This window comes from Onychomys torridus, chromosome 20 (assembly GCF_903995425.1).
Source record: "Onychomys torridus chromosome 20, mOncTor1.1, whole genome shotgun sequence".
In the NCBI taxonomy this organism is placed as follows: domain Eukaryota; kingdom Metazoa; phylum Chordata; class Mammalia; order Rodentia; family Cricetidae; genus Onychomys; species Onychomys torridus.
In genome coordinates, this window is record NC_050462.1 from 31,394,345 (window position 1) to 31,413,992 (window position 19,648).

Sequence of the window (19,648 nt, forward strand, 5' to 3'; positions counted from 1 at the left end):
CAGGACCGTGGAAAGATGTAGAGGATACCCCTACTGAATATGCCAGAACAGGGATCACCCTCTCCACAAGCTCTGCCTTCTGGTTAGGCTGGCCTTGTGTGTAGTGAGCAGCAGACTGCTTCCCTGGCTTCTGTGTTGCCATGGAGACTGATGCACACAGAGTTCTGAGCCACTCCTTAAATTCTCAGGGAAAGCCTGAGGCGCCCTCTAGTGCACAGTTCTAACCAACCAACTTGCTTTCTGAAGAGTTAATCTCAGCAGGGAGAGATGTTACAGGGTGCTGAGGAGGGTTCAGGTTGACCCATGCAAACAAAAGACCGCGACTTTGCTGTACATATTGAGCAGTCAGTTTTATCACTGTACTCAGGAGATGGAGTCAGGAAGTGTGAGTATGAGGCCAGCCTGATCTACACATCAACTTCCAGGCTAGTTAAGAGTTGAGACCCTGTCAGGATGGGGGCAAAAAAGCAAATAATTTACGAGTTTCAGAGACTCTGTTTCCATGCTTAGCATTTTTATTCTTTTAAAATGAGCTGCATATTATGTTCTTCCTTTCTTCAGAACCTGGGAACATAGACTAGGCAACTGGTAATCCCGTGGCAATCTGTACCATTCTGTTATTATTACCTTGTCAAATATCTAGGACTTTGCTTCTTTTTCCTCTGAGTGATTATCTGGAAAAATAAAAATACTATAGGTATGTGGAAAATTAGAGCCAAGTGAATTCCTCTTGTCAAAAATCTCCTGTTTTGATAATTTAGAACCTCCCTATTGTATGAATACTAACAGATTCTAGGTCATCTGTGTTTGGCTGACTTGGACTCTGAGCAGAGAATGTTGCTTGTTCACTTTCCTTAAAACCAAGTATAAGTCACCTTTGTAACATGAATCTTAAAAGGTCTTATAATAAAAAATGCAAATCCAGATATTGAGGTGCAAGTTGAATGACCAGAGAAGCAGAACAGCCAGCCACTAGCTTGCCTCTACAAAATCTTCAGCCTCAAGCGAGAGAGAGAATTCCTGTTTCTTCACGCCTTATATACCTTTCTGTGTTCTGACATATTACTTCCTGGGATTAAAGGTGTGTGTCACCACTGCATGGTTCTGTTTCTCTCATGTAGCACAGTGTGGCCTTGAACTCTGAGATCATAGAGATCACAGACTCTGCCCTCCTAGTGATAGGATTAAATGTGTGTGCTATGGCTACCTGACCTCTATGGCTGGCTCTGTCCTCTGATCCCTGGACAATTTTTATTGGGGTACATATTATATAACCACACCTTCATTTGGCTTACTGTTTTAAATCTATTTGTCAGTCACTGTTATTCATAAACCAGAACGTTTCTGTAACATCTATCCATGCTTTTCATTATTTCTAGGTGAATATCTGTAATTATCAGTTTGTTTAATTTAATTCTTAGGTTATTTATCATGCCATTTAGTTCAAGCAAATACACGTTTACATTCACTTAATGTTCTGTCCCAATCAGTCAGCCTCGCCAACAAAACAAATAACCCAAAACTTATTTTAATAAACGAGTTACCATTTTGTCTATAGCAGAAAGCAGAAATTAAGTTATGAGATGAAAATAGAAATAAATGAAGCACAAATAACACCAACAAATCCAAGGACCCTAAAGAATTTCTATAGAGGGAGAGAGGACATGTTTTTCCACCTTCAAAAGAGATTTGAAAATTTTAAACTGAAACTTTTTAATGGGCATATGTAGACGTCCATATTTTGAAGAAAGTTATTTTTCTAAAGATACTGTAATTGACAAAAAAATTAACCCTCATAAGATTTGTGGATCTGACATTGCATTGGTCAAGATACCACCTACTATTATTGGAGTAGAATTTCACAAATATCTCAGGCTAGCCTTGTCCTGTAATGGCTAGGTAGGTGTGTCAAAGATGTTTCAGAAATAGCTAAGATTTAGGTGGGAAAACTGGTGGCAGACTGGGATTCAGGATGCTTTTATGTTGTTTTCTTCTCAATTATCAACCTGGACTCTGGATATATGGTAGTTGCTCTGTGAAGTAATGTTCAAAGGAATTCCATTAAATGAATGATCTGTCAGTGGCCTCGATCCTTCCCAGGTTTTGGCGCTCTCCTGGTGCAGGAGCAGTTTGCTGTGAGTGAATTCCCTCCTGTGCTGTGCCTCCAGTCCAGGGTTTAGAGCAGAGCAAGCTGCTCAGACTTGGGAAGCTCTGCCTGAGAGCAGAAACCTGTTAGACTTCTGGGTGAGTTGGCCTGTGAGTACAGAGTGTGGAAGCTGGTCTGCAGGGTGGTGGGATGGGATACACAGCACTGGACCCAGCGGTTTCCAAGAAGGAACTGAGGATGTGCAGTTCAATAAAAACTTCCTCCTTTAATATCACTGGGGAAGTTGGAGAGCTCAAAGAGGAAGCCTAATGAACCAGAGCCCTGTTGCCTAGCAACCTGAGACTCTGGTCTAAACTGTTGTGTTTGCTGGGAACTGCCCCTTGGGCCTGCCTGTGGGAAGCTCCCAGAAGGTGGTTCTTGGTGGAATCACCCTGGTTTATACCCATCCAGACCTTCTGTTCCAGGTTTGGGCCTTACAGAGCTGATATTGTTAGGTCAAGGCAACATGGCTTGCTCTGTGTCCCTAGCCTGCCCTTGAGTCCTGGGTGAAGGGGACAGTGGATTCTTTTTGGAGCACTCCAGGTACTGTGAAGTAAGATTTTAATTGAATTAAGAACCTTTTTTTTTTTATTTTTTTCATTTTCAGATCTTGGGTTGGTTGTCACCACAGATTCAAGGTGGACTTAGTCTGTGTCCCTCATGGAATTTTAGTACTGACCTGTATTTATTAATCTCTTCCCTCTTCCTTGTTTATGAACTGGATTAGATTCCCTTTATCTCTTCTATTTACTTATATTCTGACTCCTTAAAATTTGTATAAATGAATTCAAAGCCACTGATACTTTTATCAGGAGAGAAATAATAGTAACTGGAGGTGGAAATGGTCACTGTTAAGAAACAAGGAAGGGATGAAGTGGTGACCCTGTGGTTAAGATCACCCATGACATTAGTCATCGATAGTAACTACACACTAGCAATAGCATCTCATACCTCAAGTGGTTTGAGTGGGCCAGGAGCTTTGCTGTCCCTCCACACAATCCAAAGCCCAGCTTTCAGCCATTTGCATAAAACATCTATTCTTTAGTCCTCACAACAAATTGCTTCCTGAGGTCTCTGATTTCTGTGCCAAGCAAAGGTGGAATATTGGAAGAATATTCAGAGGCTGGGTATGAATTCAGACTCTGTAATTAGTGGCACATGTTTAAACCAAGAGACATTCACTTTTCTGGGTCTTAGCTTGCTCAGTATAAAAATCGGGAGCTTGACGGGTGGTGGTGGTGGTGGTGGTGGTGGGAGTGTGGGTGGTGGTGGTGCACGCCTTTAATCCCAGCACTTGGGAGGCAGAGCCAAGGGGATCTCTGTGAGTTCGAGGCCAGCCTGGGCTATAGAGTGAGATCCAGGAAAGGTGCAAAGCTACCTGACTTGAAAAATCAAACCAAACCAAACCAAATAACAACAAACAAACAAACAAACAAAAATCAGGAGCTTGGGTGATTTTAGCTTTAGAAGCTCTGTCCAAATCTTTAGATTCTCTAATTAGGGTGCTGGTAGGCAGATGCTAATCCTCTAGACTCCAGTGTGCCCCTTATAGCTGCATTTCTCTTTGGACACTCTTATTTGTGTCTGAATGAATCACTTTTCTGCTATTTCATTCTGAGTTAACTCCCACCTAATTGACTGACTTCTCTCATTTTCTAGGTTCTCTGCTAAATTCTGAAATAAAAAGTGAGCAGCCTCAGCAGTCATGGCTTTTATAAGCTTACAGTTTGACTGAAGAGTACTTGGTGCTATTCCATGCTGCAAATACCCAGTTGTTCCCAGATTGTTTTCAGAAAGACTTGTATGTCAGCCTTGTTATCGTCATAGTCAGATGTAGGGAAATGAATCCAACATGGGTATATTCCAAGTGTATATGGGCATTTGGAGTGAATTAATTTCTATCAAGTAACAATCATTTTTAAGAATCTATGGTATACAAAGGGCAGTAAATACCAGTTTTTATGGTTGTGATTGGACATCAGAAATTCAGAAAGTTAATGACATTGGAGAATTCCGGGAGACAGTAGAAGCAGGACATTCTGGACTTTGTATTCGCTCTTCTTATTAATTGCAAACAAAGTCAAGTGATTTAAAACGTCATACAATTATTTGGAATGGCTACAATAATTACTAAGGTTTGAAACTGGGAGGCTGGTAGTGTGTCAGAGAAAGCTGTACATTGGCTGCTCAACATCTCCATCTCAACTTTGGCTTGTGTATTAGTGCCTATTCTGTTGCTGTGAAGAGGCACTGTGACTGAGACACCTTATAAAAGAAAGCATTGAACTGAAGCATGCTTGCAGTCTGAGAGGGTGAGTTCATGACCATCACTGCAGGGAGCATGGCAGCAGGCAAGCAGGCAAGGAAGCATGGCACTGGAGCAGTAGCAGGGAGATTACATCAGGCTGCACCTAAAGCGGTCTTTTGAAATCTCAAAGCCCACCACCAGAGGCGCCTCTTCTCCACCAAGGCCACACACCTCCTAGTCCTTCCTAAACAATCCACCAAGTGTGGACCATATATTCAAACATGTGCGCCTATGGGAGCCGTTCTAATTAAAATCACCACAGCTTGTCAGTTGATAACAGTAACTTGTTCTAGGATTGAACCCATGGCCTTGGATGTGTTAGGCAAGTGCCAGAACCACTGTACCACAAGCCTACCCTATAAATGCAGTAACTTGTGTGACATGATCAAATAATGGACCTTGGGCTTAGAACATAGAAGTTGCTTCTTTTGAAAGGTCACTGAAAAGACACTTGAAGCATGGTTAGGATTATTTTCAAATCTGATGATTTGTCCCGTTTTTAGAATATGTTTTCTCTAGGTTGCAAAATAATCTTGAATTTACTATTAGCATAGGATTCCTGGCCTAAGGTGAGTGATTTTTTTTAGAGGAGAACGATCTGGGGTGGGATGGGGAGGACATAAAAGATAAGGTACAAAAGAATTGGGGCTAGAGTATACTGGGCATGAAATAATAGATATTGTTGCCATCTACTAAATGCTACATCATTCCATCAGGATGAGAAAGGCGCTAATGTTCAGCTTATCTCATACATTATGAACCATTTTGGAAGAAATATTTTCGTTAGTCCACTCTGACAATATCAAAATCCATAATGGCTTGAGAAATGAGTATAAAGAAGAATGAGATCATGTGGTAGGAAAGATAGGCAGATTATTAGTTTCCCAGTTTTGCTCTAAAAATCTTAGAATAGACTGGGGTGGCTGTAAATAATACAAATGTATTGTATTATAATCTTAGAGGTCAGTGCACATTTTTTTTTTTTTTTTCTGGAACTGCTAAAAACAAGCTACCAGCAGGACTGGTTCCTTTTGGAGGTCCCTGGAGAGGAGTCATTCCTTGTCTCTTGTCCATTCTAGAAGGCATTCAGCATCGTCTCCATCTTTGGTGGCAGATGCATAGCATCTGTATTCCTCTCGGACTTGTGATTCCATCTTCCGACCTTCTCTGTCTCACCCAGTTCCTCCTGCATCTTCTCTTCTAAAAACCCGTGTGGAGCCAGTGAACCCAAGAGAGTCAATTTCCCCATATCAAAATTTAAGTTTAACTCCACCTGAAGTATCTCTTTTGTGGTGAAAGAGACATGTTCACAGAGTGTAGAGATTAAGGTATGGACCTCCTTGGGCATCCATCCTGCAGACTTTCATGAAGCGTGATGTATTTGCATCACCCAAACTTGATTTCAGTTTATAAAATTATTAAAGATTTATTATTAGCCATAACCTTTCAACACAATTTCTTTCTATGGAAAAAGACTGTGTATGGGTCATTTAAAATTAGAATAAAAATGACCATTTTGCATTTATTTTATTTTTTTTTAAAGTATAGCATATTGCATGAGAAATACATACATTTGAATGGATTTAGAGGTTAAAGGAGTGGCCGCATCTAGGAGCCAGCCTCGCCTGTTTTCTCGACGAAAGAATTCACTACAAGTATGTGAGCACTGGAATTTTCCTCTTATAGCACGATTCTTTCAGTTGCTTCCACTGAACTTTCCTCTTGTTATGATTGTTCACACCCACAAATATTTAGGATCAGCATTTCCTAGATTTGAAAGTCTGGGGCTATCAAAATTGAAGATAATCATTATTTTAAAATTTGCCATTGATTGATTTAGTTTCAAAATTTTTAAGATTATTGCTTTATCATTGTTATTTCAAAATCCCCATGTGTTTACAGAAAATATAAGAGAAAGAAGAAAATATAAAGAAAGAAGAAAATAACTATTTTCTTTACAATGTTGCCCCATTACATGCTAGTGGATGGTACATCATTTTAAACTGCATATTTAATCACACATCTTATAACCATTTTATATATTAAATACTCTGAAAGTATTAGTGTTCATATAAGATATAGTGTAACTTATGTACAAAAGAAGATTTAAGAGCTCATAAACTGAACTTTTTCTAAATTGTATACTGTTTATTTTAAATGGAATTTCAGTGACTTGAATCGCTTGAATTTTATTTATTTTGTGCTCATAACTTGCTTAGCATAATGTTAGGTACTAAAGACCCAACCATAAATGAAATGAAGAATTAGCTCCTCTAGTCTTACAGAAGAGAGTCATATTCTCACAGTATTAAATTCAACTAAGAAAAATATTTAAAGGAAAGCCGTAGACATTTAAAGCAGGAAGGTGTAGGCTGCCACAAAACGATTCATTGAGAATGACACCTTCACTCACTCTGAGTGTTCAGAATTCTGAAAGGCAAAATGGTGAAGAAGTTAATGGCACTAGTCATGGCTACAGCGTCAAGCCACAGAGCTATGGGTCATATAGCAGTCGCTCCCTTGCTATTTTTGTATTTAAACCCAAATTAAAATGTTTGCACAGCACACCTTATGCTTTTACATTAGTGTAGGAAGAGCATCTGGATTTGTATTGTGAGGAAACTTCTTCTCAACTCTCTTCATGGAGCAACTAAATGCAATTTCTCTCTCTTTCTCTCTTTCATATTTAGTAGTGATTTGATTTGTTTATTGATAATTTCATATATTAGTACTATATTTATATGATTTATGATTTTCTACTCCCTCACTTCCTTCCTTCTTTCACGCTCCCCAAACTCCTTTCTACATGGCCGCTTACTCTTTATTATAATACATATATATATATATATATATAATTTATAAATAGAACCTGCTGAGTCCCTTTAGTGGTGTTCATATGTATACGTATTTAGGGCTAACTACTTGGGATCAGTTAACTCATCAAGGCTTTTCCCTGGAGAAGAGGGATCTCTCTCTCTCTGTCTCAGCAGCTATTTATTGCCTGTAGCTCTTTGTGTAGGAGTGGGGCCTTGAAAGATTTCCTCCATCCACAATGGCATGTCAACTGGTGTTTTTATTTTTCAGGTCTTGGTTAAACAACCATGCCATTGAGGGTCCATGGGTACAACTTTCCTGTCATGTATATACCTAACAGGGAACATCCCAGTCCTCTGGCTGTTACAGTCTTCCTGCCTGCTCTAGTCTTGCTTGAGGGCATATCTTTCAGAGCTGACATAGTCTTGGGAAGGTGGCCATTATCTGCGTTATCATTTTCTCCGTATCTTAAATACAATGAGGAGAGTCTTGGGAGGCACATTTTCTATGGTGTTTTTAAAAAAAAAAATTGTCTTGAATCGCATCCAGTCATGACTTAATGCATGTATACTTTTAATGTATAATGCACACTGATTCCTCTCTCTCTCTCTCTCTCTCTCTCTTTCTCTCTCTCTCAATTAAAGCAAGGATGGACTTCCAGATCATGGGCAATCCAGCATCCATGCCTACCTGTGTGAGCTACATTTCTTCACATTTTTATTGCTGAACTGGCACATGTTTATGATAGTTTGAGTAGTTAAAAACTATATACGTATAAATTTTATTGTGAACTGCAGAAACACCTACATAGAGAAAGCCTGAATATTATCATTCCAGAATTGAAAAACTTCTTTTAATAGGATAATAGGGATATGGATAATATTCTGTTTTTCTTATTTAATACTGTTCTCACATTTCCTGAAAAAATAAATTCTTTCTTAGAAAATTCATTTTGTCCTTTTAAAATTCAAGTTTAATTTAAAATGATACATAACATCACAAAACTGTATGAGTTTAGGAATTCTGTAGGGTATTTTGATACATGTATAAAATCAGAGTAAGTATACCTACTCTAAATGCACATATTAAATGCATATTTATGACATTCTTCATTTTGTGATTGACATAGTTAAATGTCATAGAATAGTAACTTTACCTGTGTTTAAAACTGTTATGCTGAAGCATATGAGAATGTTACTGATATTATTAAAGCTTTATTTTTTTATTTAGAATGTCATACATTATTTGTAAAGTATTAAATATGTTGAAGTGTACTTTTCATATAGTTTAGATTACAAGATATGTAATTTGTTAGGTCGACTCACACCACATTAATACTTTTTATAGACTAAAAATAAGCAAAGTCAATCATTTCATCTGTTTCTACATGATAGATATCTTTATCTTAAGCTAAATGTGAAATTTAAGTTATGTTTAAGTAAAAAGTTATGCTTACACACTGAACACACAATATAGATAATATAGCAGGGGGTGTGTCAAAGAGAGTGTAGCAAATGGTGTTCCAGTTGTGTGCTAATATATGTTTTACAGTTGTGAAAATTTATTAAGTATTTACTATACATTTTTATTTGCTCATTATAAAAAGTAAGCATATGTTAAGTTAATCAAAGCTTTTGTTAAGTGAATTATATATAGCAATAAATTTATACAGCTAATAAAATAGTCAAACTATTATAAAGTCCCTTTAGCCAATTTGTACCCATAGAATGCCTTGCTTTTCCCTGAATAGCTGTAATCAGCCTATAGCTATAGTGATGAACCAGTTGCAAGCTGAATGTTGGTTGATATTTCTATTTGCTACAAAATATTATGAGTGGTTTCTTGGTGAAACCAATTTTGAATGCTTAAAATGATATTACTGAATATTCTTTTGTGCCACTGCCCTGGCTGGTTTTGTGTGTCAACTTGACACAAGCTAGACTCATCAGAGGAAGGAGCCTCAGTTGAGGAAATGCCTTCATGAGATCCAGCTGTAAGGCATTATTATTATTATTATTATTATTATTATTATTATTATTATTAATCAATGGGGAAGGGCCAAGCCCATGGTGGGTGGAGCCATCCCTGGGCTGCTGGTCCTGGATTCTATAAGAAGGTGGCCTGAGAAAACCATAGGAAACAAGCCAGTAAGCAACACCCCCTGCATCAGCTCCTGCCTCCAGGATCCTGCCCTGTTTGAGTTCCTGTCCTGACTTCCTTCAGTGATGAACAGCGATGCTGAAGTGTAAGCCAAATAAACTTTTTCCTCCCCAACTTGCTCTTTGGTCCTGGTGTTTCACTGCAGCAATAGGAACCCTAACTAAGACAGCTCTCCACTACTTGACAGCTACATATACGGTGTATTTCATTTGATTTGCATTATGAATATTTCTCCCTCCACTTTTTAAGTCTCAGAAGTCAACAAAATAGTAAATCAATTCTTGATTCATTGTATGTGCTGATTTCCTTGGAAACAATCCAATGCTGGCTTCAGGGGAACAGAATTGGGATGGGACATGTGCAGTTATATTATGACACAGATACAGATCTTATTAACCTGTTATATCCTCACCTCAGCAGAACACAAGTTACCCTTGGGCATGTACAGTAGAGCAGGAAAACCATTAGAACAGTGGATTTGGAGCACTTACTGCCTTCATTCTTTTCCCGTGTGTCTGTAGATGTGTGTGTTGTGCATCTGTGCTTTGGGGAACCCTTCTCATTCTCCTGAGGGCTGCTGACAAGCAGCTGCCACACCTGCCTAGCTTTCATGTGGGTTCAGGGGATCTGAACTACTGTTCTGCCTGGAAAATGCTTTGGTCATTGAGGCACCTCCTTATCCCCACCCTTGTTCTGAATATAATTTATTTAGTTATAAATTTGTACATTTTATTATTATATTTTATTAGTAATGATTGTATTTAATCATCAGTTTGAAAAGGTACTGAATAAACATTTATCCAAAAAACGACAACACTTCCTGCCATGCCGTAGTTGCCAACTCACCACTAGCTTAATTGTGACTCTGTGTAGACAATGTATTTGATAATGCGTTTTCTGTTATTACAGACTCACTTTAAATTTTATGAGCTGTATAGATTATTTCTTTTAGGGTCCCGCCACTTGATTTGGGAAGCCTTGTTGACTCTGATGAGGAGGTAAGTCTAACTTTCTGTTTACTGTAATAAACATTTGACCACAGTAGCACCCATGAGGGTGCACTATCATGCCATTTTATTGTTTCAGGATAATTTTTCACAAGCACCATGTAGTACAGTGCATGTTCATCTCAAGCCGCCACAGTTACCTTCTGCTCTGGGTTGGGTTATGCCATGTCAAAGACCATATACTCAACATCATCTAAACGAAGTGGTCAGTATGTGTTTCACTGTTCCTACCCATTACTAGGGCTGTCCTCGGCTTAAACTCTTTGCCCGTTGGTCTATGCTCTGCTTGGTTTACATAGTTTGCATATAAAAATTTCCAAGAATGTTACTTATAGTTTTTAATACTGATAGTTTTTAAATATGGGAATGACATCTTAAGTAGTTACTGTAAAGTTGGGAAATTGCAGGTGTATCTAAATATGGGTGACAGGAATTAAAAAAATGTAAGAAATGAGATCATATCTTATTATTTGAATGACAGAACATTGATTTCTTAGAAATTAGTTCAGATTTTAAGCTCCTAGAATATGATGGAGTTGGAAAATAATTTTACTTCATCAATAATAATAGTAATAAATAATACCACCTTAGTCTGTATGTTTCAATGGCTGTTACTCTAAATGTGACCTCAGTCTTTTTTTTTTTTTTTTTTTGTTATACTTTGACCTCCTCAAAACTCTGTAAGAGTTGGGTTGAGATATATATATATATATATATATCAGTACCTGCGCTTGTCTAAGACTGAGTGAATGTTCACTGACTCTATCTATTATCTCTTGTTACAATGGAAATTTGACAAGCAACCAACCACAAAATACTAGGGGGGTAAAATATGGTACTACTCTAGAAATGGCGACCAGTGCTTCTTAGTGTTGTTAGTTTCTAATTCCTAGGACAGCTTTGATCAGAAAATTTAAAAAAACCTACATAAAATACCTAAGAAAAAACTTAAGTAAATGGTGAGCCTGGCAATGTCAACAAGAAAATTACTATTAAAAAATAATAAGAAAAGTTTCTGTAGTAGGAAACTTAAAAGTTCTTATTAATAAAATCAAACCTGAGGCCAGTTATTGGGGTGAATGCTGGAAGATCAGAGACACAGAACAAGCCACAGCTACCTCACCTTGCCAGTTCCTCAGGTGATCCTTTTTCCTCAGGCTGGAAGCTTCTGAGTCCTCCTCCACATGAATCTCAGCTGAACTGTGTTGCTCCAAAGCCTGAACGCTTAACCAGCCAAATGCTTAACTAACTACATGCTTTACTTTACTAGTTCCTGGTCCTCACGCCTTATATACCTTTCTCTTTCTGCCCCCACTCCCTGGGATTAAAGGTTGGGTTTCTAGGATTAAAGGCATGGACCACCATGCTTAGATGTTTCTAAAGTGGCCTTGAACTCAGAGATCCAGCTAGCTCTGCCTTCCAAGTGCTGGGATTAAAGGCGTGTACCACCACTGCCCAACTTCTGTTATGGCTTACTCTTCCCATTTTCTAGCCACCATTTTTGGCTTTGTTCTAGTGGCTGTCTGTTCTCTGACCCCAGATATGTTTATTTCAGGGAACACACAGTATTTCAGGGAACACAATACCCACCACACTTTTCTGCCTGGGTGATACTGGCTCATGCCTTTAATCTCAGCCCTTGGGAGGAAGAAGCAGACAGATCTTTGTGAATTCAAGGCCAGCCTGGTCTACAGCTTGAATTCCAGAACAGCCAGGTCTATACAGAGAAACCCTGTCTGGGGAAAAACAACAACAAAAAAAACCAACCAACCAACCATACAAACAAACAACCCCCCAAAAACCAAAAAGTTAAAAAAAAAACAAAAGCCCTTTTCTGGCCATCAAAGAGAACTCTGAAAAACTGTGGTAAGGATGCTGAAATGTAGCTCTCCATAATTAATAACTTCTGGTAGGGGTGCAGATGGGGAGGTACTCAGTTTTCTTTAAGAGGCTGTTCACTGGGAGTTTGACCCTGTACCAGTGAATATATGAGCAACACAAATTGGGCTTATTATTATTATTCTCCCCTTGGGGGATGTGTGTCACAAGGGTTGTGGGGAGGGCCTGGGAGGACTGGGAAGTGAGTGTGTTCCAGGTTTGTTTATGAAGTGAAATTCCCCAATAATCAATAAAAATATTAGGAACAGAATACTTTTCTCATGGACAGCAGACTTTGTTTTGCCTCTAGGAACAGGACACAATACCTGAGGATTTGCCAGCACCAACAGGCAAGTACAAGCTAAAATATCAGCAATATGCAACTGACATGAAAGAAGGTTATAAACAGTACCTTCAGAGGACTGCAGAAAAGTCAAAAACCACTCGCATACCAGACACATCAAGACTCAAGGTGAATGAAAAGGTAACATGAGCCTTTGTAAAGTATGAATGAAATTTAAAGTGAACAATGCCTGTGTCTTAGAAATGCCATTTCTGCTGTTAATTTAGAAAGCTTAATATTGAACCTTTATTTCCATAAGCCAGGGGTATTTGAAGTAATTTACATATATCAACTAGGCTAATCTTCACAACAAACCCAAAGCTCTATTGTTAGTATCTTTCACACAGAAAACTTCATTCTTATACTCTTATATGTGTGACCTTCCAAGGAAGATGGATAGTGAAGAGAAATCTTGGAGGAGAGAGTCCTGAAGTCCATCAGGTTCTTGACTAGTTGCATATATATATATATATATATATATATATATATATATATATATATATATATATATATATATATATGCAGTTACATATCTCCCATTTTTAGAAAGTTTTGGTGTTTATCTTTTTGAAATCCCAAAGACTACCTTAGTACTTTTGAATATACCTTTATGGAGAATAGCCTTGCTCCTTGTGGCTCCAAGGATTGACCTGACTTTGGCAGTGAGGGAATGAAGGAAGGAAAATCTCATGGACACAGAAAAACTGGGATTGGGTAGACTGGGCTCTCAGTGGAAAACCCACATCACCCCAGAAGCTCAGCCTGTTTATCATGTAGAGTTGAACAGGGAGGTGGAGTTATTCATCCCGATAAACAAGGAGCTAGGGTTATCCTAAGCTGCTGAATGAGGAGGCAGGTTTGGCTAACCATCAGAGCCATCTCTGCAGGGGACAGTCCTCAGGCTGAAAATGTCTGGAAGGGGAAAGCTATGATGGACATTTTCTGATCACCTAATGGATATTGGCACTTGGACCAGGAGGGAAGGCGTTGCCATTTCCCTGAGCCTAGCCTGGGGAAGGCTTTGAGACCTCCCACGGGGCTGAGGCATTGGTCCTTAACATGACTGTGCCCATGTCAACAACACACATCCCCTCAGGACTTCATACCACACAGGACTTCCTCTTTTTGCCACAGGCTTATGAAAATGTTAAGGACTCAATGTGTACAATGGTAATTATGGCCATTTCTGTCTTTTCCTTAATGTTTACTGTATATCAGGTACTTTGTAAGCATGAAGCATTTATCATCTCACATACCATTTTTGATATAATATCCACAGTTATTCCCAATTATGACTAAAATGAGTCTCAGAAAGGTCATCTAGCTGAACTGCATCCCAAGACAGGCTTGTACTCTTAATTCTCACACAGCCTTTGGTCTAGTTCCTGGTTATCTCTTCTCTGGTTTTGTTAAAAGCAGGTGTTGTGAATATGTGCCTGATGGTTTGTTTATGGCTTTCATTGTGTAGTGTGATCAGGCTGAAGAAGCCAGTGTGGACGACCTTATGACTTTGGATAGGAAAGCCCTCCTACAGCAAGGTTTTGCAGATAGCCCTTACCGTATAAGGAACAGTGCAAGGAAATCCGATGCGGTAAGCCATCAGCAGTTTTGTTTATTTGATAAGTCATTAAGGTACTTACACTCCAAGATTTTACAGTTATAATTGAGTAAAGAATTATAACAGTGAATTTGGACTAGGTTAACTACTCATTGATATGTAAATTGAGTCCTTGCTTTTTATAAACAACTTACTTGTGTTAGGTATATTTTCTGAGCAAAATTTGTTTTGAATGATTGAGTTTGTGAAAATTTAGTTTACTCTGCTCAAAATATTTATTGGCCATTATGTTAGTATGCTTTGAATTTGATACCAGTTTCTTGTCACAAAAATAAGCCTAATATTTTGGTTTATTTTTAAGATTATGTTTTAATTACAACATTTCTCCTTTTACTTTTCTCCCTCAAAACCCATGTATATGTATATATTTATGCACACATGTATACAACTCATGAGCTATAAATATTATAGACATTTAGGCCAGTTATGGAATAATCCAGGAGTCAAGTAAGTTTTCTTTAGATAAAATGAAGACTGTAGCTGGGTGGTGGCGCACGCCTTTAATCCCAGCACTTGGGAGGCAGAGACAGGTGGATCTCTGTGAGTTTGAGGCCAGCCTGCTCTACAGAGCCAGTCCCCAGACAGGCTCCAAAGCTACACAGAGAAACCCTGTTTCAAAAAAAAAAAAAAAAAAAAAGAAAAAGAAAAATGAAGACTGTAGACTTTTGGGCCAGAGGGATGGTTCAGTTAGGAAGTATTTGCCTTGAGATCACAAGGCCTTGAGTTTGATGCTTAGAACCCACATGACCAAAGCTGAGTGTACGCACTTGAAGTCCTAATGTTAGGAGTAGAGCTATGCTGATCCTGGGGCACAGTGGCCCAGCTGTCTAGCCCAGCGCTTCTCAACCTGTGCTCATGACCCCCTTGGCAGACCTTGATCTTCAAAATTTGCATTATGAATCATAACAGTAGCAAAATTACAGTTATGAAGTAGCAATGAAAATAATTTTAGAGTGTGGGGGGAGTCATGACAACATGAGGGGCTGCATTAAAGATCTCAGCATTAGGAAGGTTGAAAACCACTGGTCTAGCCTGATTGGTGAGCTCCAGGCCAATGAGAGACTCTGTCAAAAAAAAAAAAAAAAAACATAAAAAGGTAGATGGACTCTGGAGACTAATACCCCAGTTTGTCATCTGACCTGCACAGAGATGGTTTATATGGACACACACACACACACACACACACACACACACACACACTTTTAATATTAAATTTATGTGTCTTTTTTTTTTTTTCAAAATCAGTCAAGCTGATGACTATTACTTAGGCCAGGCCTGTAATGCATAGATAATTATCACACTTCTCTGGTGTCCTGTAGTAAGTGTGTGTGGGGGGGCGGGAAGGTTGCTCAAAGGTGAAGTCCTCTGATCCTCCCTAACTGCCAAGAGATTAACCCCTTAGACTTCCTCAAAGGTTGATAAAACACCAACAAGATAACTCACAAACTTGGAAAGCTTGGAAAGGTTTGGATGGCCTAAATAATAACAAAGCAATATGCTTTCCCAGCTATGTAAGTGTTAGGATGTAAGCCACTGGTTCTCAACCTGCCTAATGCTGCGACCCTTTAATACGGCTCCCCATGTTGTAGTGACCCCAACCATAAAATTATTTTCGTTGCTACTTCATAATGGTAATTTTCCCATTGTAATGAATTGTAATGTAAATATCTGATATTCAGGATATCTGATGTGTGACCCCCTTCCTATTGTGGTCATGACCCACAGGTTGAGAACCTGTGGTTTAAGGGGAAAAAACAATCAAGATATAGACATTTGGTTGCTGTCATCCAGAATCAGTCCACAGTGGATTTCATAGAAGGATGGGGAGACTGATTTTTTTTTTTTTAGATGAGCCACACAAGCAGTTTTCTGTGCCTTTTATTGTTCAGGTATTTATGTTTAGAGGGATAAAGAGCATTACCAAGGTTATCATATAAAAACAACAAAAGCTACTCACAAGGCAAAATTCTGTCCCAGATAAGGCTGACTGTTATCCCCCAAAGTTGTGTTTGAAGTGGGTGTTGCCAGTACCTAAGTCCCACAGATATTGTACTTGGCATAACCCTGAACCATCTGGCTATGAGGAGATTTCATTTCTTTACAATGGCATCATCACGCAAGCCCGAGGCGCACTTGATGATGCCATTGTAAAGAAATGATATACTCCCGTGTATCTGTTTTGTGCCCACCCCCTCCCATGGACATATTTGTCTGAGTGAACTTTCAAGGCATCTGCAACCAATACCTGTTGATTGCAAAAAAGCCCGGGGAAGTGCCTTGATCTAGTTTTTGGCGACTTATACAGAGAACAGAGCTGTGATTTTTGATGACCCTCTTCTCAAGCCCCTCTGAGACTTTTTGCAGCGTGGACAGGTCACCTGTGCTATTAAGCTGCGTCATGCATGCAGACCTCTAAATTAGTGTTGTTGAGGGTCCAATATTTGACAGGAAGTCTAAGCCACCATGAACCTTAGCGCTCAATCCAGACTTTCCATGATAGCTACCAATCACCCTCTTCTGCTTGTTCTTGGGTTTTACAACTACGTTTTGGCCAACGTGGATTTTTTTTCTGTATATACGTTAAGTATGTTTTAGTTATTGTCTACTCCTTGTACCACCCTTCAATATCATAAAGTGTACATTGCTTTATTTAATTTCTATTTAATTGCCACTCTAAATTTATTATTAGATGAAAATTGTAATGTGATTTTAGAAAACAGAACAGAATGTGGCTATGAAGTGATATAAACTCTATTTGGGGCTGATTTGGATGTATGAATGTTACATCCTAAATTTCTGCCAAATAAAAGCGAAATTTAACTTTAGGCCATGCAGGTGACTGTGTCCATGTCTTAGGTTTCTAAGGACTCTTTACTTTTTATTTTGCTGCTATGATTTTGATATTGTTATTTACTATTTTATGTCTGCTTCAAACAAAACTATGGTTGCAAAGCCTCTCTTTAAAACAAAACCAACATACTTATTTTTATTTATTGGTGTGATGAGTAGAGATGACAGGAATTACATGCTGACACCAGAACATGCCTCAATAAGTAGCAAAACATACTTCCAGGTGAGCTGGAAAGTAAAAAAAAAATAATGTGAAGACAGTTTTTATAATTCTTAATATTTTTCATTGAGAATTCCATATACACATAAACAAAATATGACCATATTTGCCCCTATTTGTTCCTCCCAACTTCTTCCCTTATCTCCCACAACATATCCACCTCTCAACTTAATGTCTTGTGTGTGTGTGTGTGTGAGTGAGAGAGAGAGAGAGAGAGAGAGAGAGAGAGAGAGAGAGAGAGAGAGGAGAGAGGAGAGAGGAGAGAGGAGAGAGGAGAGAGGAGAGAGGAGAGAGGAGAAAGGGGGAGACAGGGGGGAGACAGGGGGGAAACAGGGGAGAGAGAGAGAGAGAGAGAGAGAGAGAGAGAGAGAGAGAGAGAGAGAGAGAGGAGAAAGGAGGGAGAAGAGAGAGAGGGGAGAGAGAGGGAAGAGAGAGAGGGGGGAGCACACACTAAGTCTGATTAGTGTTGTATATGTATGGGTGTGGGACAGTCAGCGGGAGCAGGATAAGCCTGCTAATGACCACACCTTCAAAGAGGGATGACTCTTCTTCTTTTAGCTGCTATCAGTTACCAGTAGCTTCCCAGAAAGCAGTGGGGCTGGGGAGCACTTCCCTCACCTGGGCCAGAATTTTGGTTATCTTGTCTTGTGCAAGTATCTCTTGCTGCCCTGGGTCTATGAGTACAGCAGTCATGCTGTATCCAGAAGGAAGCATTTATGAAGACAGTTTAACACAATCAGTAATCAAGACAAATTATTATTATTATTAATTCATTATGTGCAAGGCAGAGATTGTTCTTTCTAAGATGTGAGTTTTTAATGTTAATTGATTAATATATTTGAGCATGTATGAATGTGGGCATGCCTATGCCACAGCGAGCCCTTGATCGTCAGGGACAACTTACAGGAGTCAGCTCCGCCTTTGATCATGGGGGTCCCAGGGATTGAACTCAGATCATCAGGCTTGACAGCAGGTGCCTTTGCCCGCTGAACCATCTCAGCAGCTTTATTCAGGTTTGTGATGAAAACTGAATGACTTCAGTTCTGTTTGTCTTCTCTACTGTGACTTGTTTAGACAAAAGTGCCCCTCTGTGTGTGTGTGTGTGTGTGTGTGTGTGTGTGTGTGTGTGTGTGTGTGTGTGTGTTCATGTTGAGGATCTCCCTACAGCAAGTTGAGATGGGTTTTGCAAGATGTCTCACCAGGGGGCTCATAGAGAAAAAGGGCCACCACGTTCTCCTTCTTTGTTCTGACCGTGAAATGCAAGGCAATTTGTTGGAAATGGAGCAGGATGTCTGCTGAAATTTTAGTGCATTCTTTTTTAGTGAGTGGTAATTTAAGATTTAATGGGGCTGGAGAGATGACTCAGAGGTTAAGAGCACTGGCTGCCCCTCCAGGGTTCCTGAGTTCAATTCCTTATAACCATCTGTAATGGAATCTAGTGCCGCCTTCTGGCATGCAAGTGTACATACAGATAGAGCATTCACATACATAAAGTACATAAATAAATAAGTCTTAAAAAAAATAAAGCTGGGCAGTGGTACATGCCTTTATTCCTAGCACTTGGGAGACAGAGGATGGCAGATCTCTATCAGTTAGAGGCCACCCTGGTCTACAAAGTGAAGTTGTTGGACAGCCAGGTCTGTTACATAGAGAAAACCTCTCTTGAAAAACCAAATTAAAAGAAAAAGATTGACTAATCAGAATTTAACATTAACAATAGTAACCTATACTTATGGGAACAATCAGAAAAAAACATTCATATTTCATAATGTGTGTTAACAGTTCTGCTTTGCAGACAATAAAGTTGTTTTTGTTTTCTCTTCTCAGGAAACTGTGGCTGTAGAGAAGAAGAAGCAATCTGTTGCTGAGCAAATGATGATAGACCACTTATCCAGGTGAGGCTCGTCGCTCATAAGTGTCCTCTCTTCTGAAACTGACCACTAAATGTCTTTTTCTTGCAAGGCGCCCATATGCTTGTCAACCGGTTCGTAAAAAAGTGTTCACTACACTCTTTTCATTTTAGTGACTTTAAAAAAAAAAATAGATGAGTAGAAATGCTGGGGAGATAGTTCAGTCTATGAAATAGTTGCCATGGAAGCAGGAGGACCTGCTTTAAATCCTCAGGACCAATGTGAAAAAGACAGGCGTGGTAGCAAGTGTCTGTAATTTCCATGCAGGGGAGGAGACAGGTGGGTCCTTGGCCCTTGCTTGTCAGCCAGCCTGGCTTACTTGGTGAGCTCCAGGCTGGTGTGAGACCCTGTCTCAAAACACAGGAAGGGTGGCTCCTGAGGAGTAACACCGGAG

General features: G+C 39.3%; 1 protein-coding gene across 1 annotated transcript in view; it reads left to right on the forward strand.

Moving 5' to 3' along the window:
- Positions 1-6,010: 6,010 nt before the first annotated feature.
- Positions 6,011-19,648, forward strand: part of Caps2 (calcyphosine 2) — a 38,683-nt gene continuing 25,045 nt past the window's right edge. Inside the window, 7 exon segments of the mRNA XM_036169952.1 lie at positions 6,011-6,109; positions 7,913-7,962; positions 10,381-10,426; positions 10,515-10,640; positions 12,624-12,797; positions 14,125-14,247; positions 19,172-19,239. Coding sequence (XP_036025845.1) covers positions 6,011-6,109; positions 7,913-7,962; positions 10,381-10,426; positions 10,515-10,640; positions 12,624-12,797; positions 14,125-14,247; positions 19,172-19,239 — 686 coding nt within the window.